Source organism: Osmerus eperlanus, chromosome 9 (assembly GCF_963692335.1).
Source record: "Osmerus eperlanus chromosome 9, fOsmEpe2.1, whole genome shotgun sequence".
Lineage (NCBI taxonomy): Eukaryota > Metazoa > Chordata > Actinopteri > Osmeriformes > Osmeridae > Osmerus > Osmerus eperlanus.
Genome location: NC_085026.1, coordinates 14870999 through 14896335, shown reverse-complemented (window position 1 = coordinate 14896335; position 25337 = coordinate 14870999). Strand labels below are relative to the sequence as shown.

Genomic DNA, 25337 nt, shown 5'->3' with positions numbered 1-25337 from the left:
TGAATATTGTTCTATTAGAATTTCTGAAGCTTCAATTTTTTTATTGAAATTTTGGGATCTCAATTGTACTGCTGAATATTGTTCTATTAGAATTTCTGAACCTTGACATTTTGGATCTGAATTTTTTCTTCATTGAAATAAATTCACATTTCAATTTGAGGTGAATTCAAAACCAACATATTCGGTGGTTTAAATTTCAATTAAGTATTTAATGTCTTTTAAAAATCAAAACATGTCACTGATTTGCTTCCATAGTATTAAATCTAATGTGCATAAATATGTGAACCCCTGTTGCACGTAGGCCTACAAGAACGCAATGTGAACGTTGAGTGCAGCTTTTAGTGATTCGTGGTTGACAGTAGGTGGCAGTAACGCTTGAAAGACACTCAGTTCTTCTCGAGAACTGGGTTGCCACGTCACCCGATGCCTCGTCACCGCATAAACAGAAAAGATGGCGGCGTCCGTACGGGAAAAGCAGGCAGGTTTGTAAATTGTGCTTATACAATTCTAATACGAAACCAGACCGTATATAGGCATGTGAGCAGGAGACGTATCTTTTTATTGTAAAATCACGTCTCATCCGTGGACTTGAAATAGTTGTCATTGTCACTAATGGGATAAACCGTCGACATGGATTATTCATCACTAGCTATTGATTCGCTACTGACTGTACTAGGCATACTCAGACTTCACTCTTAACTCCTGGTCAAGCGGTTATCAACGTCATGAACTAACCATCCCACAAACAACCAACTTACTACATTATATATCAGATGAGATAGCGAGCTATATTACCAGACACCCATGTAGTACTAGTATGCTGTTACACTAAAACGTGTAATGCTAGCTAGCTAGACTAGCTAGGTGGTACTATTAATTTGCTGAGCTAATTGTGCTAACTTAAGTGTTGACAACATCGTGTCTCATTTCTTCTCTGTTCTGGTTAAATCCTACAAATTTGATTAGCTAGCTGCCAAATAGCATGCTAGCTACCTGACAGACGGAATTCAGGTTGGGTTAAGTAGTCACTTAGCCGAATAGTTGAGTACTATGCTATTACTGTAGAAGTTCTAGCTCTAAAAATGAGTTTGATTCGATTAGATTTATGATAGAAACACTTTAACCAATCCCCGAGATTAAAATATATTATGTCCTCAGAAACATAGCTTCAGAATGATCATTTTAGTACTTTCTGTTTCACTTCTTGATGAGATGTGCATGGTGTTGTTTCTGTAGCTGCCCTGAAGCGGATGCTGAACTTCAATGCCCCTCCTATGAAGAACACAGCTACTGAGCCAGTATGGAAGGTATGGGTGACCTGCACATATACCCCACATATTACATTTAGTCATTTAGCAGACGCTCTTATCCAGAGCGACTTACAGTAAGTACAGGGACATTCCCCCGAGGCAAGTTGGGTGAAGTGCCTTGCCCAAGGACACAACGTCAGTTCGGATGGCCTGGAATCGAACCAGCGACCTTCTGATTACTAGCCTGATTCTCTAACCACTCAGCCACCTGACTCCCACATATACCCCACATATCTCTTGTTCTAGAACTGAATTAGTCAATTATCCTTTTGTTAAAGTATCATACTGAGTTGTCATCTTATGTTTTTATTCGGTCCACGGGTTCACAGTTTGTAAATAGATGGAATAAAATTGCTTTATTGTTTTATTTGTTGTTTAGGTGTTGATCTACGACAGGTTTGGCCAGGACATAATTTCCCCTCTACTGGCAGTGAAGGAGTTAAGAGACATGGGAATCACACTGCATCTGTAAGTGCCACCACCATGGTGTTATGGATAAATGACTGAGCACGCTCACTAGCTTTACCTTACCTTGACAAACCTGACAAGTTAAGTATAAAGAAGGTGTTTACATGAGGACTGTTAACATGAACAGTGTATATATTGTCACTTGCGGTAATTACAGTTCTGTTCAATGCTGCGTGTGTTTCTCAAGGCTGCTGCACTCAGACAGAGACCCCATTCCAGATGTTCCTGCCGTCTACTTCGTCATGCCCACAGAGGAGAACATTGACAGGATATGTCAAGTAAGCATTCTGGTCTTCAACCCTTCATATCACATGTAGATTGTGGCTTTTGTGAACTCTGAACCATACAAGTGTCCCAAGTGCTGTTGAGGCCTTGATCCTAGGCAACAACAAAAAAAGACAAGTGGTTTGAGAATATTTTTTTGTTGGTATATTGAGACAGTGTCCATGTCGTTATTGTTGGTTTTCTCAGGACCTTCGCAACCAACTGTATGAGTCTTACTACCTGAACTTCATCTCAGCCATATCCAGGAGCAAACTAGAGGACATCGCCAGCGCAGCTCTGGCAGCTAACGCTGTCAACCAGGTCACCAAGGTCAGTCCATAGCAGCACAGAGTACACCTGGGCGGCACAGAGTACACCTGGGCGGCACAGAGTACACCTGGGCGGCACAGAGTACACCTGGGCGGCACAGAGTACACCTGGGCGGCACAGAGTACACCTGGGCGGCACAGAGTACACCTGGGCGGCACAGAGTACACCTGTGCTATTGAAGATGTTAATACCCACACCTTGTCCACCACTGCAACCACACTTTTCAAACAATCATCCATCATATTGTAAAATATGAGATGGAGTTCTCAAACGATTTGAATTAGCCTCCACCTCATCACATTCAACTGGGTACATCAGATAGAATTTAATTGGGAGATGTAGTGTTAAGGCTGTAATAGGTCACAACATTATAAAATAAACTCAAAATTGTGAAAGAGCAACTCAAATTCTTGTCTTTACTTCCGCGCTTTCTGGATGGAAAGTTGCAGGGCGCTCCAAAATTTAGTAATGTACATTCCACTGGCACGGAGCGGTCTGTGTTTCTAAACTCTCAGAGGGCCTCACTAGCTTAAACAACAGATTTATATGATGATAGGATGAAAATAGGTATGATTTAAAAATCATACCTATTTTATCTTTAATTGTCTCTGATGTTTGTCTTCAGGTGTTTGACCAGTATCTTAATTTCATCACTCTTGAAGACGACATGTTTATCCTAGGCAACCAGAACAAGGAGCTCATCTCCTACCATGGTGAGTCTAACACACACTGACTGCTAGGCCAGACTAAACACACCACACACACTGACTAATAGGAAATATTCACGCTACACGACAAATACATGGACCTAGTTAGTTGGTCAGCTTTCTGATTGACTTCGATGTTTATTGATGCCTCTATTGCTGTGTGTTTGTATAGCTATCAACAAGCCAGACATCATGGACACTGATATGGAAGCCATCATGGATACGATAGTGGACAGCCTTTTCTGCTTCTTTGTCACTTTGGGTGAGTTTGTCTCACATCCATACACATTGCTTTCACTCACACTCTACTCAAACACTGCAGGTTCTTCTCCTTTGTGCTATTCACACCGATACTCCAGACAACCCTCTCTTATGCTATGTGTGCACAGTCTGAATCTGTGGGTTTTCAATCGTTTTCCTTGGCTTAGGGCTATTGAGATCCATTAGATGGCAGCAGTGCTAGCGCCGGATAGAAGAGAGTCATTTATCATGTCAGAAGTCACCCCTGCCCTCTGCTTAGTGGGCGGCTAACATCCTGTACTCATCCTTGCCCTCTGTATAACACATCAGGGTTGTTTTTCGCAGGTGCTGTTCCTATCATCCGCTGTCCCCGCGGCAACGCTGCAGAGATGGTCGCTGTGGTGAGAACTTTCTCTCTCTCCTTCTCTCTGTCTCTTTCTCTCGTACGTTCTACTCTAATGTCCCTCCTCAGCCACCATATCTTCATAGACACACCAGGGTTGTCCAAGCTACATTCACAGCTACCTGCGATTCCAGTCCCTCTAACCAACAAGGAACTGCTCTCTCCTGAGTCAAAAGTCCAATCATAGTCCACAGTGAGATCTAGACTTTCACAGTAAAATCTATGTCGATGAAGCATCTGCAGAAAGGAGTTTCAGATATATATGGAATACAAGCATTAGTGAAAGTTTCAAGGTGACAGGGGAGTATAGCGTTGATCCTCTGGGCTAGTCTACCCCCCAGGCTACTGCCAGAAAGTTGGTCCGTGGTTGGAGAGGGGCAGGAAGGGGATCATATCCACAGGGCATGGAGGAGGAAGAGAAGCTAATATATGGGGATCCATACACAGCCCACATTCAGAAGCGAGGAAGCGGAAATGGAAGCGAGTACGGTTCGTTTAGCAAGCCACCTCCAGAGCCACAAGCCACCGTGTTGTCATTGGCCTGGCGGGCAGGGTTAGGACGTGGGCAGCAGACACTGGACGGATGGATGGAGGCTGGCAGGACTGCAAGCTGATCTAGCTCTGGATGGATGCAGTGCGGCTGGTTTCTGACTGAAACAAAACTGCCCTTTGTTCCCTGTGGCGACGCTGTTGGTGTGGAGGCGAGGAGAGAAGGAATGGTAGCTGAAGGAGGGAAGGAGAGAAGGAGGGAAGGAGAAGGAAGTGTCTTTAACCAGGAGGATTGTGTCGCTGGGACCATATCACACCTGTAGACGAGTAGCTCGGGACTCTAGCAACCTTCTGTTCTGTTATTAAATCACACCAAACCCTTTTTTTGTTATTGCGACAGTTCAGACTTTAGTGTTACAGTTGTCTGGCGTCTGTACTGAGTAAACACGTTATCACTCAGGTAGCTATGTCAGAGGTAAGTTACATATGTGAGGTAGGATATCTAACCCTGTTTTTTTTGTTCCAGAAACTGGACAAGAAACTACGTGAAAACCTGAGGGATGCAAGGAACAGTCTGTTTACCGGAGACAACATGGCCGCCGGGCAGTTCAGGTATGCCGCACAGCATTCTGGGTAATACGAGCTCAAAGGAGACACTAGAGAATATAATTCTCTCATATCCTGTCCTTAACTACGGAAAAAATGCTTTCCATACCACCAGAACTCATGAGATCAAAACCTAAATAGAAAATCTATGTCTCAAATCACGATCTTGGACCTCGTCCTGGACTCTAAGCCCTGTGCCGCAGGCTCCTGGCATCCCATTGCTGGAGTTGAGGGTAGAACAGAGCATGCAGCCATGAGGCCTCCTCTGGGACTACGTCTCCCAAGATCCATTTCAAGCTGGTCTTTGTTTCCAGCTTTGGAACACTGAGCCCCGTGGGGATCTCTGGGATTGATTAATCATCCTCCTTTCATCATGTCTCTCTGTTTATCTCCCTCGCTACTCTCTGCATTTCTCTCCCTTCACGGTTTCTCTTTGTTTTTCTACCACCCAATTGTTTTTTCTTTTCTTTTTTCTTTTTTTCCATTCTTTTTTCCTGTCTCTGTCCATCCTTTCATCTTTTTTTTTAATGTCCATTCACTCTCACCTTCTCTCCATCTCTTCCCCCTCCACCTCTCTCTCTCTCTCTCTCTCTCTCTCTCTCTCTCCCTCCAGCTTCCAGAGGCCCCTGTTTGTTCTTGCTGACCGTAACCTGGACCTGGCCACCCCCTTGCATCACACCTGGACCTACCAGGCCCTCATCCACGATGTTCTGGTACAGCACACACACACACACACACACACAGATCTATCGATGCTAGATTTGCTACCTGGGGGGGCTAGCTCAGTCATAGCAGACAGGAGGTCTCGGGGGGGGGGGGGGGGGGGGGACAGAGAGGGGGGCAGAGAGGTGGAAGCAGGCAGAGGAGCAGTGAGGAGAGGCTTTGTTGGAGCAGACGTACTCTGGAGAAGGTGTAGATCCGTCACGGCAGGAGCTCGTGGGGGAGGATAGCTCTGTCAAGCAGCCACCTGGTGGGTTTACTGATGGGACTAGCAGCCTCAGGCCTCTGACAGATGGGGTGTACAGTACCATGCAGTCTGGTCTACAGCTGATACCACCTTACTGTCGTCAAGCTGAACAACCCTAAGGTAACCCATCAGAAGCCACATGGTAGCATTGAGGTTTAACTCAATGCTACTATTTGTTGAAGACCACTATATCTGTGTGTGTGTCTATATATCTTTTTACGATGAAGAGGTTAGGTGTAGTAATACAGTAAGGGTCGCCAGAGGTTGTAAATATTAGCCAGGACCCATTTCCACCCTCCTCTCTTCTGCTTCCTGGTATCCTTCCTCCCACGCTGGCCCAGAGCCTCTTCAGGATCAGGCCTGCCCTGCTCCAGCCCTGCTGGATTCATGACAGTTGTTTTTTTTGCAGTGGGGGGATTAGGACGGTAGTGTGATGTTACCTCCCTAAAGCAGTCTGCCTGTCTGCTTGATGAGTCTGTTTTCCACTGATGTGGGTAGAGGATTGACCATATTACCAGACCTGCTTCCACACCAGCCAATCACCAGCCACCTTCCTGACTCTCCTAATCACTGGAGATATAGAAAGTCTTACCGTTATGTTCCTTTGGATAAAATACCTGTTAAATGAATCAAGTATTCTCGGTTTATCGTCCCATCTGGACCTTGTGTTTATTGTGTGTTTTCTCCAGGACTTCCACCTCAACAGGGTGAGTATGGATGAGTGTGCGGACGCAGGGGCGTCGCCAGCAGGAGCCAGACCAAAGAAGAAGAACAAGAAGAGCTACGACCTCACGGCTGCAGACAGGTTCTGGCAGAAACACAAGGGCAGGTCAGTCATCGCAACGCACGGCAGACACTAGGTAGTCAGCACACCGGTCGTCAGATCAGCTCATTGTCATTAGAGAGGGGGGTGACGCCACCTCACTGGATCTCTTGATGAATGACATAAGTATTGAAGTGTGTTTCCAGCCCCTTCCCAGAGGTGGCTGAGTCTGTCCAGGAAGAGCTGGACACGTACAGAGCTCAGGAGGACGAGGTCAAACGCCTCAAGAGCATCATGGTATGACACACACAAACGCATCGTAAATATGGCCCACATCACAACTCTCCCAGAGCTAAAAAGCTGTCCTGACTGTGTCTTGTAGGGTTTAGAAGGAGAGGATGAGGGAGCCATCAGTATGCTGTCAGACAACACAGCTAAACTCACCTCAGCTGTCAGGTAAAACGCTCACTATGCCCCCCCAAGCAGTTTCAGTATGTTACCCTCTTATCTCCAGCCCAGCAGACGTGGTGGTTCTTCAGGGTACCTTTCACTCTGTTCCTGTGTTCTGTTCCTCAGCTCCCTGCCAGAGCTGCTGGAGAAAAAGAGACTGATCGACCTCCACACTAACGTAGCTACTGCTGTCCTTGACCACATCAAGGTTAGTATAGCACCCCATACACCCTGCTACACCCTTTAGACCCTGCTACACCCTTTAGACCCTGCTACACCCTTTAGACCTGGCTACACCCTGTAGACCGTGCTACACCCTGTAGACCCTGCTACACCCTTTAGACCCTGCTACACCCTACATTCACACCTTTGTTGTGAAATTCTATCAAGCCACAGTGTTTCCTGTCAGGTGACTTGATTCCTCACGCCGGTCTCCTCACCCATCCACAGAGCCGGAAGCTGGACGTGTACTTTGAGTACGAGGAGAAACTGATGAGCAAATCCACCTTGGAGAAGTCCCTCCTGGACATCATCAGCGACCCTGATGGTATGTCCTTCTGCCTGGCTGTCTGGGGGCCAGGGTTAAAGGTCATAGGTCATGGACTTCCTAATGCAAACATACAACAGCCTATCAGGGTCCCTGCCTGGTGTTTCAACAAGAGAGCTGTATCCATTCCAGTTGAACAGTAATATATTGTTAAAGAAAAGAAAATGTCTCCAGAAGCAGCCAGCGCACCTGGGTTGTGTCGTAAACACTGTGTCTGTTGTGTCTTTGTTGTTGACCAGCGGGGACACCAGAGGACAAGATGAGGCTGTTTCTGATCTTCTACATCACAGCCCCACAGCCTCCCTCGGAGGTAAGACCATTGGGGCCCGGCCCAAACCCAAGCTCACGCACCACACACTCTTCTTCTGAGCCAAGTTCTACATAGAACACTCACTTTCTCTTTAGACCCAAATAATAAATCAACTCCTGTCCTGAGGCCTGTCCCAATGCAACTTAGACCCCAACTACTAGTCCTAGGCTATCCAAGCGCCACCCCCAGGGCCTGGTGACCCCAACCATCGCCTCCCAGCATGCTCGTTCCTCATGCACTGCTGAGGGCAGCGTCCAGTCAGTGTTGAAAGGGGTTTATTGTGTGTCTGTTATACGTGACACGAGCAGGACTGTCTCCAGGAACACTGCTTTCCTCTCAAGTCCCGGCCAAACTCCACGACTGGAGCCAGTCACTGTTCTCAGCTCTGTGTGTGTGTGTGCGTGTGTGCGTGCGTGTGTGCGTGCGTGTGAACTATGAATACTCTGCTGGTGCTTGGAGGATCACAGTGTCCCAGCACTGAGTCCTGGGCTCTCCTGCAAGTGTTTGGTGTGGTTGAGTGTGTGGTTCAGAGTGGGGCTTGGATAGGGATGTTCAAACAGTCTGGTTTAAATCGTGAGGTTCATGGCTGGTTCTCCAGAGCCTTGTGGTGTCTCTGACTGACAGATGAAGTCAGGCAGATAAACTCTGTCCCCTGTAGGATGCAGTCCTCCTGCCATCCTCCTGTCATCTCCCTCTCCTATTCAGAGACAACCCCCCCCCACCCCCCCTGTCATCTCCCTCCACTCACTGTCTCTCTTCCGTCACTATTGTGTCTATCTATTTCACTCTCTTGCTCTCTATCTCCTTTCTCTGTCTCTTGTTTTCTCTCTCTCTTCCTCTCTCTCTTGCTCTCTTGCTCTCTATCTCCTTTCTCTGTCTCTTGTTTTCTCTCTCTCTTCCTCTCTCTCTTGCTCTCTATCTCTTTCTATCGCTTTTTCTTATTCACTGAATGGCTCCCTCTCGCACATTCCCATCTCCCCTCGGGGATCGTGTGGTTTCCAGACTGAGTGATGTGGTGTAGCGATGACAGTTATGTAAAAACCCCCGTCTCTGCCGTTGCACAATAAGGGCTGAGGTCAGCGTAGCAAGCGCTCAGTGTGACAGTGCTCTGCTGGGAGAGGTGCCTCGCGAGGCCGCCTCGGAGCCGGGCTGATGATTTGTCAATGTGTGCTGCAGGCTGACGTGGAGCAGTACAAGAAGGCCCTGTTGGACACAGGCTGTGACCTTTCACCCCTCAACTACATCAGGCAGTGGAAGTGAGCAGCCAAACACCTCACAGCAACAGAGAGCACATTGTTCACAATAGGTATTTGGCAAAGAGGATTTGAGTGAATTTCGGAATGTGTCTTCTACCGTTTGTGTGCCAGGGCTTTTACCAAGATGGCGGCCACGCCAGCGAACTACGGGAGCAGCGGGGTGAAGCCCATGGGGTAAGGCAGTCTCCTTCTTTGGTGCTGCTCTGGATCATGCCACGGTTTCATCTCTGTGAAAGATGTCTATCCACAATCCAGTTGTGCATCTACCAGATTCCTTCCAAGGAAAACAGCACTATGAAGTACTGCATACTGTGGTGGAAATTCCTCGTCCTAACCCCCAATCTAACCTTCCCTCCTCTTTGTCTCCTCATCCCTCCCTCCTGTCCTTTTCCCTCCCTCTCAGACTGTTCTCCAGGGTGATGAATTCTGGGTCCCAGTTTGTCATGGAGGGGGTGAAGAATCTGGTTATCAAACAGCATGTGAGTGGTTCATACATCGTCTATTTTTGTATTAAGGTAGGCCTATATGATCATAAAATTAAACAATTTGACTGTTTTTTCTTTTCTTTTCTAGAACCTTCCGGTCACACGCATCCTGGACAACCTGATGGAGCTGAAATCAAACCCTGTACGTCTTAAGTGCGCTTGTATGTGTGTACGGGTTGCGTGTGTGTGTGTGCGTGCGTGTGAGCGAGAGGACATTCCTCCAGTATCTGTGTGATTACTCCAGCATGTGTATGAGGGAGTAGTGATGACAGAGAGAGCTGTGAGCTCACAAAGCACCTGATCCTTACAGTCAGGAACAGACGCCGCCCTCCCCGTATCCATCCATCTTCCTCCCCTCCATTCTGCCCTCCATCCATCTCACTCAAACCATCCCATACATTTAGTCTAAGCATACATCTATCCCCCTGTCACTTTATTAACTACACCTCCCTTTCTGTTCCTCTGTACCGTGACCCTAACCCTGTACCTGGTGGGTTCCCTCCAACTCTGACTGAGCAGGTGGAGAGCTGCAGTAAGACTAGAGGAGACTGGCTGTCTGGCTGGCTGGCTGGTTGGCTGGCTGGCTGGCTGGCTGGCTGGCTGGTTGGCTGACTGATGTTGGATATGTTGATTGTCTCTGATTAATACAGTAGCTGTAGCCACTTAAGCAGCTTTAGTGAATCCTCTCTTCTCCCGCCAAATACTTAGATCACTTCTAACAATTAACTACCTTACATCTCGCTCTCTCTCTCTCTCTGTCTCTCTTTCTCTCTCGTCTCTTTCTTTCTCTGTCACACACACAGGTTTCTTTCCCTCACTGTCTATTTCTCACAAACACATTCATGCACTGCCTTGAGTCTCAGTGTCTATTCAGGGATTTCCCCAGTGCTCCTTATCTAACGTATGTCAGCTAGTGTGGTCCTATGATCCTAGCACTGGGACACCAGCTTGGAGATCAGCACTCGCATAACTCTCGTACACTTAAACACCTCTCTCTTACACACACACACTAATACACCTCTCTCATGCACACTTACACACCTTACACACACCTCTCTCTTCACAGTCCTTGGCTGTGTGTGAAGCAGGGGATCATATAACTTCTGTGGAAACACACACACATGCATGGTCTCGCACACTCACACACACACACCTTTCCCATCATTCCAAACTCAGAGGTGGATGTAACAATATTATCATTTTCTCAGCTACTGGAGTTACAGCCCACTGTACAAAGATGCCGTTGTTCTGCTAGCCGGAGAGAGAGAGAGAAAGAAAAGAGGAGAGAGAGGGGACAGTGGGTGGAAGAAAGGGTTAGGGGAGAGAGGAGGGGGTGAGATCAATGAAGAGAAGTTGAGGGATACCTCAGTCCAGGTCTAACCCCTCCCCTCGTGTGGTCATGAGGGAAAAGGTCTCTTTTCCTCTCCTCTCTCTTTTCCTCTCCTCTCTCTTTTCCTCTCCTCCTTTCTCTTTTCCTCTCCTCCTTTCTCTTTTCCTCTCCTCTGAGCCGAAAGAAAGACGATAGCACAAAAATCTGGAGCATTCAGTCCTTTCGAGAGCAGCAGCTCCTCTTTCAGCGGGCTGACTGTGAACTAACAGTCCTGCTGGGGAGGGAAGTGGGAGAGGAGAGGTGGTGAATGTGTCTTGGCTGTAAAGGGGGGAAGAGTTTTCATCCATCCAGTAAAGAGAGGGGGGAAGGGAGGAAGTTTTAGGTATAAAAAAAAGATGGATGAGCTGAGAGACTCAACGAAGAGAGAATGACGGAGAGAGAGTGATAAAGAAGCCTCTGGAGTGTATTAATTAAAGCAGTTGTCAAGGTGATGACCTGTGTTGAAGTGGACTCTTGTAGAAGCAGATGGCTGCAGGTGTCGACTGAATAGAACACAATGCTAACCTGCAATCATGCAACTCAAAAGTACCTGGCGTGCGGATGTGGGGTGTGTTTTTTCCTACGTGTGCCATGATCATTCTCTTCGGTTATGTAAAGGTACTCATCTTGAATGTTAACCTTTCAGGAGACGGATGACTACAGATACTTTGACCCCAAGATGCTGAGAGGCAGTGAAAGGTAAGACCTGTGGGTGGAGGAGAGGAGGAGGGGCTTGGGCGTGGTGATACATCTCCATAGAGCTAGGTTGTGTAGATCTAGGCTGAACATTGAGCTAGGTTGTGTAGATCTAGGTTGTGTAGATTTAGGCTGAACATAGAGCTAGGGTGTGTAGATCTAGGTTGTGTAGATCTAGGCTGAACATAGATCTAGGTTGTGTAGATTTAGGCTGAACATAGAGCTAGGGTGTGTAGATCTAGGTTGTGTAGATCTAGGTTGTGTAGATTTAGGCTGAACATAGAGCTAGGGTGTGTAGATCTAGGTTGTGTAGATCTAGGCTGAATGGTGGAGATGGGTTTTTGCCACATGCTGAATCATATTGACTGTTGATGAGGACTGATAAGATCATCTCTTCATCTATATTTACATTTAGTCATTTAGCAGACGCTCTTATCCAGAGCGACTTACAGTAAGTACAGGGACATTCCCCCCGAGGCAAGTAGGGTGAAGTGCCTTGCCCAAGGACACAACATCATTTGGCACAGCCGGGAATCGAACTGGCAACCTTCTCATTACTAGCCCGCTTCCCTAACCGCTCAGCCACCTGACTCCCCATATGTTCTCTCCATTTCTGTTCCTCCTGACCTCAGCTCCATTCCCAGGAACAAGAACCCATTTCAGGAGGTCAGTACGCACGCACACACCTACCCCTAACCTGGAGGGAGGTTAGGGGTAGGAGCTTGGGTGTGTTCTTTGGGGTTAGGGTGCATCGTGTAGGAGTTAGGTGCTCTGCCAGGACAGGATAATCCACCCTGTACTCCACACAGCAGATGTAGACTCCCCTGGATTCACACTTTAATCACTTCAGACCTAACAGGATAAGGAAGTAAATCAGTCTTTATTAGTGTTGGAAGATACAAGGAAATGTTTTTATATTATTTCAGAGTATGGTATTTTGGTTTGATGAAAGCATCTATGCATGACCACGCTGTCTGGTTCAGCTTGTTTTCTGTTTGTGTCCCAGGCTATAGTCTTTGTAGTCGGAGGAGGGAACTACATAGAATATCAGAACCTGGTTGACTACAGCAAGGTAATAACTCATGACAGCATACAGACACAATATTCATGCCTTAAGACAGAATACCAAGTGAAATACTTGTATTTTTCCTTCTCAGTCGAAGCAGGGGAAGAGAGTGCTGTATGGATGCAGTGAACTCTTCAACGCCGGACAGTTTATCAAGCAGGTACAGTCAGACAAGTGCTACTTCTTCAGACTATCGTATTATGACTGGAACTGATCTCATCTGGGGAGGGGTATGAACATATCTGTGGGTTTTTGAGTGGCACAATGTTTGTTGGGAAATGGGATTTTGTTCAGATTCCTGTGTTTTAATCTTCTCTATTTAATTGTTTCCCCACACAGCTCTCCTTACTTGGACAAAAGTAAAAAATCAAGAATACATAACATTTCTGTTGGGATTCCATTTCTCCTGATGAATCATAGACCACCTTCTAAACCTCCTCTAGCCCCTGAATGACTCTGATATTCCATTTGTTTTATAATGTCTATTATTCGACTTACAATGTTTGTCTAACTCTTTCTTTACACATGAATCAATAAAGTTTAACAGTCTTATTCAGTGCTGCACCAATATGTCTCAAAGGACTGATTTCCTGTCTGTTTGTACTGAAGTCAAATCAATGACACCATTTCCCCACTGTAAACAATAATGCCTTCATATTACATGTTTGTCATCACACATCAGTTTTATTTAACATGCACACATTTATAATGTTCCACATTCCCATGTCATTGTTAGCCTGCCGCGACCCAGACAAGCTCATTAGACTAACCAGATAATCTGCTTATGTAGGACACAGTGATGCTCAGATGCAGCAGTGTTGTCTGTCATGCCGACAGATGGAGTGCGGGGGAGGGGGGGAGGTTACATCCTCCAGGCTTCATCGTCATGGCTACGCTCGCTCCAGACACATCCACCAGAAGAACAAGGTGATGTTCCCCAGCTTCCTGCTGCTCTGAGGGACTCCCTACTCCCGCCCCTATCTGCCGTTTGAAACATCCACTTCCACCTCAGCGACCCCCAGCCTGCGTTGAGGTCCAAGCTTCCCTCGGTACCTCCTCTCTACCTGGGACTGTTGACTGCTGGTACAGCTCTACCCAGAGGGTGGTGGAGTGCCTGGGACTGTTGACTGCTGGTACAGCTCTACCCAGAGAGTGGTGGAGTGCTTGGAGCTCTGGTCCCCAGGGAGGCGTGTGTTATGGAGATGAGCCTGCTGTGAAAGGTCGAGTCTGGGGGTTTGTGAACAGGACTGCATGATGGACAACAACGGGACCCTGTATCGGAACAACATCAGCGTGTACCAGGTGTCGGATGAGGGGGAGACCGCCATTGGGGTCTACCTCATCTTCCTAGGTAAGAACCCTCCAGGGGTACAGGGAGGGGGGATTTGAACCTGCATCCTCTTGATCTGCAGTTGAATGCTCTAAAACTGAGCTACGCTCAGTCGTACTATTCATACAGCGACACATAAACCTTCTCAAGCCAGTATTAAAATCATGACCACTACAGCAGTTGTAATACTCAGTGGTTATTAAGTTGTGTGTTATGTTGTGATAAGTTGTTGTTGCGTTTAGGTTGGTTGTCGTGGATCGGTAACGGAATAGTGATCCTGATGATGACCAAGCAGAGACACTACCTGGAGCCGTCCGACCTGCTGACCTACAACCTGGCCGTGTCCGATGCCGGCATAGCCATGTTCGGCTACTCCCGAGGCATCTTGGAGGTCTTCAACTTGCTCAACGACGACGGGCAGCTGATCAGGACTCTCTGGACCTGCCAGGTGGTCTGTCGCAGCGGGGACTTGAATTCTCTCTCAAAAAACGATTGCATTTGCTGTCTTGTCTTTTTTACGTCTCTATTTCTCTCTTTTTCGCGTGTTTTGCGTTCTCTGTCTTTCTCTCAAAAACCCCTAACCCGTGAAATAGTTTTCTCAAGTTTGAGAGGTGTTTTTAAATAATATGTTTGTGTTTGACCTTGTATCTTAGCATCAAGTATATTTATACAAAGCAGACCCACTGTTCAAGATGAAACTGGACCTGTCTTACTCACTGCAGTTGCCCTGGCAACCCGGGATTCCTTCGAGGTTTGACAGATGAGAGGAATAAAAGAGAGATAATTAAAAAACAGAACTTTCCACTGCTAAAGTGGAGTGTGTGCCTTAAGCGTTCCTGTCTCCCTTCCAGCAGACTTTGTGAGGTCATTGTCCTTGGCTAAACTCAAGCCCCAGAGCACACTATCCTCTGAACCGTTTAACAAAGAACTTGCCTCATACAGGTAGGGCAGGCTACCTATTTTATCACACTGTCCAGGTGGTAGGTAGTAGGAGGTTGCAGTGTCTAGGTGCTGGGGGGTAGGTTAGGCCAAAGTAACTACAGGGGACTGGGGACTATGGTGATGGAGGGGACAGGTGCTAAAGAGCTAAGGATGGGGTTGGCACAGTGTCCACTGCAGCCTTGCCATTTGGCTGCATTCTGACATGTTCGGTGTGTCAGCCAGTTGAAGTCCTAATCAGGTGTGTGTGTCTGTGTGTGTGTGTGTGTGTGTGTGCCAGGTGGACGGCTTTCTGATCTTACTCTTTGGGCTGATCAGCATAAACACTCTGACTGCCATCGGCATCTTCCGCTACATCAAAGGCTGCCAGCCACAGTATGGTACGCTAACCAGACACAGCCTGTCTGCCTGTCTGCTGTCTGTCTGTCTGTAAAGACTCTCACCCTGAAAATAGCTTAATAGATCCCAGTTTCAGATCTGATCTCATTTGTTTTAATTGTCACAGAGATGTGCCTATCATGATACTCCTGTTGACAAACGTTGTTCTTCTCTCATTTTAAGTTCAGCACATAACTAAACCTAACGTCGCCATGGTGATCGGTTCAGTGTGGCTGTCTGCTCTGTTCTGGTCCGGAGCGCCTCTAGTGGGCTGGGGGAGTTACACATGTAAGTTGTCCCCACTGCTGCATCGTGGAATACGTTTGGAACTGAACATCTTACATTTTTGCATGAAGTCTTAAATGTGATGCTGTCTGTCCTCCTGCCTGCAGCTCGTAAGTACGGGACGTGTGAGATCGACTGGGTCCAGGCCCAGTACTCAGAGCCATACAGACTCTACGTCCTCCTCATCTTCATATTCAACTTCTTCATCCCCGTCACCACCATCGTCTTCTCCTACGTGTCAATCATCCGCACCGTAAACTCTGCCCACAAGTCCAGCAAAGGGGGTGAGATCAGCGAGAGGCAGAGGCAGATGGAGCGCAGCATCACACGGGTGGGTCACACACACATCCCTGCCACACACGCATCCCTCACACACACACCCCTACCACACACATCCCTCACACACACACCCCTACCACACACACACACATCCCTCACACACACACATCCCTCACACACACACATCCCTCACACACACACATCCCTCACACACACAGATCCCACACACACACACCCCTCACACACACACATCCCACACACACCCCTACCACACACACATCCCTACCACACACACACCACCCATGGCTAATGTTCCTGCCTCTCCCTGCTCCCAGGTGTCCCTCCTCCTAGCGGCTGCCTTCCTCCTGGCCTGGTCTCCCTACGCCGTCATCTCCATGTGGTCGGCCCTGGGCTACGAGGTTCCCCCCCTCACCAGCATCCTGGCCAGTCTGTTCGCCAAGTCAGCCAGCTTCTATAACCCCATCATCTACCTGGGCATGAGCACCAAGTTCAGGGAGAATCTGATGGCCCTGGTCCACTGGCCCTGGTCCTGTCCAGCCTGCCTTGGATGGTCAACCTTCTCCAAGACCCCCAAGCCCCTCCTGCCTCGCCCACTACGCCCAGACGAGGTGCAGGTGAACGTGGACGTGGCAGCCATGAAGGGAGAGGAGGGTGACGGGGACACTAACCTGGACTCGGGGGTGGGGCTGGGGGGTCACAACGAGGGCAGCGATGGAGGGTTGGGGGAGGCGAGGGTGGAGGACAGGGGGGAGGAAGCGCCCATGTTGAGGAACCACAGCAGTTCTCTCGGACGTCCTGCTCGGGGGTTTCTGAGGAGGTTAAGCAACTCAGGCCGTCTGTGAGCCTGTTGGCTGGCGGAGGCCAAAGCGGTCCCTATTTTGTCACTCAAGTAACTACTGTTCAGTCAGTGTGGAGCTGTAAGTCTGTAAACCCCATTTGTGTCATTAATGAAACCACACACAGGGTCAGACACTGAATCCAAAAGGAATGTTGTTTTTGGGATATCATATGGTTCTACACCCTGTAGCCCTCTCTTGTGAGCCCTAGAGCCCTGGTTCTGGGCCAGTTTCTAATGGTTCAGGTCAGGGTATGGCTAATCTGACCTGAGATGTCTCCTAAAACATAAATGTCCTGCTGCCCAGGACTGGCCTCGGTGAAGAAGGAGGTTGCCTGCTTTGCTCCATTTTCACTCTTACACAGTCTTTGTGTAAAATCAGAAATCACTTCCGGTTTGTAATTTACAGTATCAAATGTGTTGTTTTTGATAATAAATGTCAATCTTGTTATTGATAGAAAGAGAAAGTCTGTCAGTTTCTGTGATGTTTGCAAAGGTCGTCAGTTATGGTCAGGTAAGTTCATGCTGAAAGGCTATTTTATAAATATGACGGGGGAGGGGTGGGCCACTCCAACATGTAGGACTGCTGGGTAATGACTGTTGACTCCCGGTACTTTTCAGAGGAGCAGAGAGAAGCACTAATGAGCCTTGGAAGAGGTGAGAACGGCCCCGCACTGACCTGCACTCGCTAATCTGGGGGCCGGCCCTCCTCTGGCCCCTCTCTGGCCCTCCTCTGGCCCTCCAGGGCTGTCTGGGAAACACTGACAGGCAGTTAGCCATTCACTTCCTCAGTCATTCAGCCTGGAGGAGTACTATGTTACCATCCACAGTTTCCTTATATAATTATTTCTGGCAGGTAAACAAGAACTATTTTAAAGTGCAAAGTATTTTCTTTAAAATCTGTTAAATTGTTTTGTTCGTTTTCAAGTTTGCATCTTCATTTTGACAGTTGTGGCTGCCTTCTCTGGCAGAAGTGATGTCCCTCCAGTATACGTACAGAGAGCTGTTGTCCAAAGGGTGCAGGCAGGAATGTCAGATGTACTAATGGAGGAGGACAGGCAGACAATACACCCCAGGAGGTCCCTGGACCTGAACCTGCTACAGCAGTTACCCAGGCCAGCCTGCCTGCCAAACCTCCACACACACACACACAAAAGCAAGTCATCAAAACACTAGCTTGTTAGGACACACCTTGCTGTAAACAGAATGTCGAAGTGTAACTGAGTTTATGAAACACTTTAAAGTTACCTTGGAGTTGATGAACATGAACAGTGAAGGACTTCAAAGTAGTAAAATGATTTGAGGTGTTATGATTTAGCAACAGGAATAGCAGGTTAAGATAGCATGTGAATATAATTGATTCTGGAGAGCTCAGATTAAGAACCTGACCTCTGAAGTGAGGACTCTGGGTAGATTCCACTTTAGGACCTCTCTGTTCCCTCCGCGCATCAGAGATCAACTAGCTTGGCCTGACCTGAAACAACTGTGTCATTTCCTTTTCACTCAACTCCTCCTCTTCCCACACACACTCGTGCAGTGACACACACACACTTACACACTCACACATCTTAACAGCAACTTAGCTTGGAGGAATGGAGAGCCAAGCCAATTTCTCCTTGTGACCATCACCTGTTTACTGGGAGAAAACCAAAAACCATGAAACCATGAACAAGCCTGCTGTCTGTTAGCAAGAGAGTTAATCCAGAGAAATATGATGATCGAGTGTTTGTTGATACTTGGAGGACACCACGATTATGGACACAAAAACATGACTTGAAGATTTATGAAACACTAGATCCTTCTCCACTGTTTTAGAGACAGGGAGGCCTGGGACCGAGAGGTATACAATGACTCCATCTTGGAGTCCATCTCGGTCACGATCGTAAAAACCCCACCTCCCCCCTAGTGACACATCTGACAGGAAAAGGGGGGGTGACGGCGAGATCCTCCTTGGTGCTCACTACAACGTCCAACAATGATTGTGGACAATGGGTCAGTTGTTCTGCCAAGACGCTGACACAGATCTCAGGTGAGCCACTTGTTTGGGCTTTTGTCCTGCAGGTTCTCTTTAGGCAGTGCTTCCTGTCTTCACTGGGCCTTCTGGAAGAAGAAGTCAGGTTCACCCTATCCTGTGGAGAGTTCCTTGTATTGTCTTAGCCTAGATTTATATGAACTCCTTTTATAGTTATTTTTTGAAAAGGTTACAAGGACTGAAAAACTTGATTTGTTGTGAATATGACTTTTGTATGTTGTTTAACTTACTTGGTTTATATTTGTCAAAATTATTCGTACTGTAGCAAAGTGTCAATGTGAGTTTGACACAGAAGGGGGTCATTTGGAGCAGGATTTAGTGTTCTGAGGGACCGAACATCCCAGTGTTTGAGTAGGATATGTCAACAAAGCTCCGTCAAATGAAAACAGTCCTCTCTGGACCAGCCTCAAACAGTAGTCCCATCTGATAACAAAGCACAGTGAAATAAAACAGCTGTTCAACATCACTATTAAGGAAAGTTATGTAAGAGCAATAACAAACTGCCAATCCATACTCTCTGACAGCCAGCTGAACAGGCCGATCGTTTAGTACCAGTTTTTTGGACATACATCAGATCACTGAGAGAAATTTAATTTAAAATGTTATTTATTATGTTACATAACATATTCTACAAAGGACATAAAAGCTATAGAGATTTGGAAAATATGACATGCTGTAGATATTACTCAGAAACTTCCAAGCAACAGAACAACTTACTGTAAGTCGCTCTGGATAAGAGCGTCTGCTAAATGACTAAATGTAACAGAAAAATCACGGTATTGGGTTGGGTAGCAGCCAGACAGGGAGTTCATCAATTATTTCTTGGGGGAGAATAGAGATTTATTTTTACTAATAGCAAAGCTAAAGTTGGATCACTTATTTTGCTAACTCTTTACTAATATTAACCCAAACATTTACCTGTTTTCAACTCTACAGTGTTGCAGTGACCCTAGGGCCCCCTCAGAGTGATGACGAGTTGATTGTGACAGGTCCCTGAGACAAGTAGAGGTGTTTTTGTAACCAAGCCCCCTGCCCTGGTTTTAAACTGACTATAAGCTGTCATGAAATCACAACAATTATTATTACCTTCATCATATTTAACCCCTTTTTAGGGCACACCCTGAGGACACTTCATTGTCCACGTTGCCAGGTTTGTCCTCCCTTTGCTTTCACTGCCAGGTTCAAATTGCCCCAGGTTGTGTTGTCCCCAGCAGGGCCCTCCCTCCTCGGCTGATGTCAGCAGGGATGACTGGGAAGCTGGGGGAGATTATTTAAGCAGCGTCGCTCTCTCTGGAGGGTCAGAAGTGAACCAAGGAATACTGCAAGATTCTCAGGAATACTGACACATTCCAACTGCAATATCCGATCGGAATCTTTGGATTTTTATCAAACTAAAATTTGAAGAAAAGTTTTTTTTCCTGTTAATTATTATCTGTAAGCTTGACTTTTATTGTTTCACTGTTATTTCTTGTACACGCAGAGGGAGATGCTCTTGTGTACGCATGACTGAGAATCACCCAGGCAGCATTCTAGATCAGGCTGTTGTTTTCTCTCTGGATTCAATAGGCAACCACTTTCACCTATGTCATTGTTCAACACCAGTTTGTCTGCCTGACCTGCTGTAGTTTCACTGACTGTGCATCCAGAGAAGAACTTCACTTTTGTTACTGATAGACTGATTTCGTTGCAGGTGTCTGAGTCTATAATGTCAAATCTGTTTGCTGTTCTTCACCTTTTAGGTAAGCGCTTGGTAAACCAACTCGATGCATTTCTGAATGTATTACTAAGATATTTTGTTGTAAACAAATATTTTTGTTGGTGTTGAGCAGAAGCCGTCCTTTACCTCTGAACTTAAATGAAGACAAAAAACGACTGGTGTCCACAATTAGTTTGACAATCAGATCCTATGACATACTGTATGTTTCTGGGCTTTGTAACCAATTAAAAATGTAATTAGTTTTTATACTAACTTGACTATGACAGGATTTAAGTCAGTACGATACTAAAGATCTACAATGACATTAAACTGGAACCTCATTGAGAGCACTTCTCCAAGGACAAAAGATCTTCTGTAAATCACTGCTTGAACAGCTATTCTGTTTCACGTCCAGGTATTTTGGGTCTGACATACAGAGCATTTGGATCTGAACCAGATGGTAAGTGACTATAAATCTATTCTCATTGGTGAATTACGGTTGAAATATGCTGTTGTGTCCAAGCAGTAACTTATTATATTCAATTATAAAAACCTTTCAATTAGTTACCGGATAGAATGTTATTGTTGCTGAATACCACTCAGGCCCCGGTCGCTACGGGAAACCATAGGCCCATTGATCTTCAGTTTGGACGAAAGCGATTCCCACCTTAGCCTACCTGAATGTCTGTAAGCTGCTCTGGTGAATACTCTGAAGCTGAAACGAATCTATAGATTTAATATTCATCATCTAGCTATTAATTCACGTTTCAGTTCCCTTGCCAATCGCCTGTTTGACACGCGGGGCAGACATACCGGAGTCCCGACAGGTGGTCTTGTGTCCACCCAACTGTACGCAGTGGCGTGTGTCGGTGTTCGGTTCCGGTGTGTATGCCGCTGTGTCTAGTGTCTGCGCTGCTGCGGTACACAGGTAGGGGATGAGATGAACAGAACCCTTGATTGCATTCACTTATGCTTACGCTTATTTAACGATATGACTTAAGCGGCCCTACCTTTCTTTTTTCAGAGGGGTGATCCAATCGTCTGGTGGTCCGGTAGAGGTGCACAGACTGCAGGGCAGAGTGAACTACCTCAGCTCCTACTCCCACGGTGTCCAGTCCCAGGCGCTGGCCAGGTGGACCTCATCTTTCACCGTGGCCGGTAAGTGACGACACAACACAAATCAATAAAAAGCTCTTGAGTTTCAACGGACCATCAACGATCGTATAATTATGGTACGCGCCATGTAGAGCGGACTGTGTTTAGCGACATCCGCTAAAATCAAATCGGATCCGATTTCATTAACTGTTTAGTTTTAGTGCAGTTGTGATGAGTCCGGTTTTCCCTGTGTGTGGTCAGGTGCTGTCTATGTTCCCCAGGAGCTATCCAGTAAGATCACTTCTACTGCCCTCCCTGCTGCCGAACCAGGTAGAGCTCCAACCAGTCTGGCTAAATAAGTATCATACACACTGGTGTTTAAATACAGGGATAATAGTACAACATAACTAACTGCGTGAGCATAAATAAAAGTTGATATTTTTCACAGACACAATCTGTCTTTATTCATTTCAGACTCATGAACAACGATGTTTTATGACCATCATAACACTAAGGAGAAGGCCATACAGTAACCTGAGTTTGTGTGTTTTGTGTGTGTGTGTCTTGCAGAAAAGAAACCACTAAAGAAGCCAGTGAAGAAAATCCCATCAGGAGGAAATAGAGGTATGTGTGTGTGTGTGTGTGTGTTTGCATGTGTATGTGAGCTCTGCGAAACTGCTTTATTTGCTGAGAAAGTATCATGCTACCTCATAATGGTTTATTACAGAGGTAACTTGGGTCTAGGAGTGGCGTAAGGTTGGCCAGTGTAAGCATTCATATCATAATGAACTGCTGAGCTGCTGATTGATAATCCTGCATGTCTTTCCTGTCGCAGACTGTCAGATGGAGATAGCTGTTCTGCTGGACAGCAGCCAGAATATCGGCAAGAGGCGCTTTACCCTGCAGAAGAACTTCCTTAGTAAGCTGGCAGTCATGCTCAGAGTTGGACCAGATGGGCCACATCTGGGGGTGGTGCAGACCAGGTGGGTTAGAGTCCTTCTGCTCCTCCCCTCTCCTCTCTTTCCCTCCTCTCCTCCTCCCCTCCCCTCCTCCCTCCTCCCCTCTCTTCTCTTCTCTTCCCCTCCTCTCCTCCCTCCTCCCCTCCCCTCTCCTCTCCTCCCCTCATCTCCTCCCCTCCCCTAGCCCTCCTCCCCTCCTCTCCTCCCCCCTCCTCCCCTCCCCTCCACTCTCCTCCCCTCCCCTCTCCTCTCCTCTCCTCCCCCCTCCTCCCCTCCCCCCTCCTCCCCTCCCCTCCTCTCCATAGTACAGCTCACTGATTGATGACACCGGCCTGTTTACTCTGCAGTGACATCCCCAGGACAGAGTTCTTCCTGACAAACTACACTCAGCCCAAAGAGCTGGTCTCAGCCATCAAGCAGATCAACTACCAGGGAGGCAACACCAACACAGGTTACATCTGATTAACAATGTCTTGACATGAAGCATGTCACAGCAGATTGGCATGAATTAATGGATGTGTGTGTGTGTGTGTGTGTGTGTGTGTAAGTTAGAGATTGAATGAACTGACACATAGATAGATGAAAGAATGAGCTTGAGAATGGAGAGAAGTGACAAGCGAATTAAATTCATGTAACCCAGGTAAGGCCATCATGCACACCGTGGAGTCGTTCTTCAGTGCGGAGGCGGGGTTGAGGCGGGGTCACCCCAGAGTCATCATGGTGCTCGTCGACGGTTGGCCGTCTGATGATCTGGGGGAGGCGGCCACGCTGGCCAGAGAGTCGGGCATCAACGTGTTCCTGGTGTCAGTTGCCAGGCCTGCCCCCGAAGAGCTGGCTATGGTCCCAGACAAGGACTTTGCTAAGAAGGTAGAGACACACAGCTCCTTAGATTAGCTCGGTGAAGTTGAATACCTAATCAGCATCATCAATCATCGTTTTGCACATTGTGTTAAATGTGTGTCTTTCTACCACTCACTGTGTATTCATCCGTTTTTCATTTGTCGTTCGTTTGTCCACGTGCGTGTGCATTCATATTTGTGTGTGTGTATGTGTGTGTGCGTGTTGTCAGGCAGTCTGCAAGGACAACGGTTTCTTCACTCTGAGCATGCCCAGTTGGTTCACCACCACTAAGCATGTGAAGCCCCTGTCCCAGCGCCTGTGCTCTGCGGAGCAGCTGCTGTGCAGCAAGACCTGCTACAACTCCGTCAACCTGGGCTTCCTCATCGACGGCTCCTCCAGCGTGGGGGACGGCAACTTCCGCCTTGTCCTCGACTTCCTGTCCTCCATTGCCGGGAGCTTTGATATCTCCGACGTGGGAACCCGAATAGGTAGATATAATGCTTAAATATGTGTGTGTGTTGCTCTTGGTGGTGTGTGTGTGTGTGGAGAAGTGTGTCGGTGTTGTGTATTTGTGTTCATCTGTGTCCTGTTTTGTTTTCGTAAGGTGCTGTTCAGTTCACTTATGACCAGCGTTTGGAGTTTGGTCTGTATGACTACAAGGACAAGGAGGCGGCCATTAGGGCTCTGCAGAGCGTGCCCTACATGTCAGGGGGCACTGCCACCGGCGACGCCATCACCTACACCGTCCAGAACCTCTTCCTGCCCAGGAGGGCGGGGCCAGGGAGAAACTTCCTGATCGTGGTCACAGATGGGCAGTCCTACGATGATGTCAGAGGTCCTGCCTTGGCAGCCCAGAAAGAAGGTGTGTGTGTGTGGTTATGTGTGTGTCGATGCACGTGTGCGTGTGAACCTGTTCTTACTCTTCTCCTTCTGTGATGCAAAGGAATTACAGTTTTCTCAGTGGGCGTGGCCTGGGCGCCTGTTGATGACCTCAGAGCGATGGCGTCCGAGCCCAAGGAGAGCCACGCCTTCTTCTCTCGGGAGTTCACGGGTCTGCAGCAGTTCACCCAGCCGCTGGTGCGGTCCATCTGCCAAGACTTCACCAATGCCAACTAGACACCTCCTTTTCCTCACACACACATATATATATACATGTATGTATACACACATACATATATATATATCGCAAACAAACCAGCCTGAGCTTTGACATGGCTTCTTCACTGCCCTTCTTTAATGCCTCTATAAACATACATGTCCAGCCCATCTAAATACAGGTAGCTCCCCCTAATGTTCTCAAACCACACTTCCTCTGAAAATGTACATATTGGACAATGTGTTTATTCTCTCTAAAACACAAGGCAAGATACTGGACATGGGTCCAGTTGACTGGATCAGACACCATTAACTTCTCAGTCCTAGAGAATACACACACACTCCTAACGCTTCCATGCTTTTCTATGTTGTAAGGCTCTAACTATATCGATAGGCCTATGTATATATGAATTTCAGAGCTATCCGTGTTTTCTGATTCAAAGTAACAGTGTCACGTATGAAACAGCACCCCCTGTCCGTGTCTCAAGGTGCCTGCAACCACGGCAACGTACTCGTGCTCTGGATGTAGTTCATAACTGGCTGTCTTTTACTCAGTGGTAAGTGGTGTGTAGGGAGAAACATACCATTATAAACTGTCTCCCAGCCTTCGAATGATGTTATTGCTTCAACCTGTGACAGCATGTGTTCCACTGACACACGCCTGCACGTACATTTGCATGTTGACCTATACCTTGTTTTTTACAAGCAGAGGGAGATTCTCCTCTGATTTAATGTTTCGATTATTCTGTATTCCATATTTATTGTTTCTTTGTTTTCCTTCAATAAACACTGAAAGAATTGTGTATTTTTACAACGTGTCCTGTTGT

General features: G+C 47.1%; 3 protein-coding genes across 5 annotated transcripts; all 3 read left to right on the top strand.

Annotated features, from left to right (window-relative positions):
• The first annotated feature begins 363 nt into the window (after positions 1-363).
• scfd1 (sec1 family domain containing 1) lies at positions 364-13294 on the top strand. 2 transcript variants are annotated; one of them, XM_062468969.1, is made up of 25 exons: positions 367-482; positions 1237-1307; positions 1690-1778; positions 1966-2056; positions 2250-2372; positions 2998-3085; positions 3252-3341; positions 3665-3720; positions 4738-4823; positions 5431-5530; positions 6474-6613; positions 6754-6844; positions 6930-7003; positions 7124-7205; positions 7448-7544; positions 7784-7854; positions 9031-9110; positions 9222-9284; positions 9514-9589; positions 9684-9737; positions 11611-11663; positions 12293-12326; positions 12667-12732; positions 12818-12886; positions 13066-13294. In XM_062468969.1, exons 1-25 carry the CDS (start codon positions 452-454, stop codon positions 13087-13089), a joined length of 1899 nt encoding a protein of 632 aa, XP_062324953.1. In that variant the 5' UTR covers positions 367-451; the 3' UTR covers positions 13090-13294. The 2 variants fall into 2 exon arrangements, 1 of the variants encoding a protein (XP_062324953.1); XR_009931348.1 differs by lacking the exons at positions 12293-12326; positions 12667-12732; positions 12818-12886; positions 13066-13294 and adding exons at positions 11824-11855; positions 11965-12074 and having other exon boundaries at positions 364-482; positions 11611-11729.
• A 122-nt stretch (positions 13295-13416) lies between these two features.
• opn6b (opsin 6, group member b) lies at positions 13417-18698 on the top strand. Its single transcript, XM_062468970.1, has 6 exons — positions 13417-14077; positions 14299-14504; positions 15276-15375; positions 15557-15661; positions 15766-15989; positions 16273-18698. The coding sequence occupies exons 1-6, from the start codon at positions 13978-13980 to the stop codon at positions 16798-16800; spliced, it is 1263 nt and encodes a 420-aa protein (XP_062324954.1). The 5' UTR covers positions 13417-13977; the 3' UTR covers positions 16801-18698.
• A 921-nt stretch (positions 18699-19619) lies between these two features.
• On the top strand, positions 19620-25318 carry coch (coagulation factor C homolog, cochlin (Limulus polyphemus)). 2 transcript variants are annotated; one of them, XM_062468967.1, is made up of 13 exons: positions 19620-20259; positions 20516-20564; positions 20937-20981; positions 21293-21449; positions 21546-21679; positions 21878-21946; positions 22187-22240; positions 22452-22599; positions 22923-23026; positions 23216-23442; positions 23645-23903; positions 24020-24277; positions 24359-25318. In XM_062468967.1, exons 2-13 carry the CDS (start codon positions 20531-20533, stop codon positions 24529-24531), a joined length of 1662 nt encoding a protein of 553 aa, XP_062324951.1. In that variant the 5' UTR covers positions 19620-20259; positions 20516-20530; the 3' UTR covers positions 24532-25318. The 2 variants fall into 2 exon arrangements, with proteins under 2 accessions (XP_062324951.1, XP_062324952.1); XM_062468968.1 differs by having other exon boundaries at positions 19620-20564.
• Positions 25319-25337: the final 19 nt, after the last annotated feature.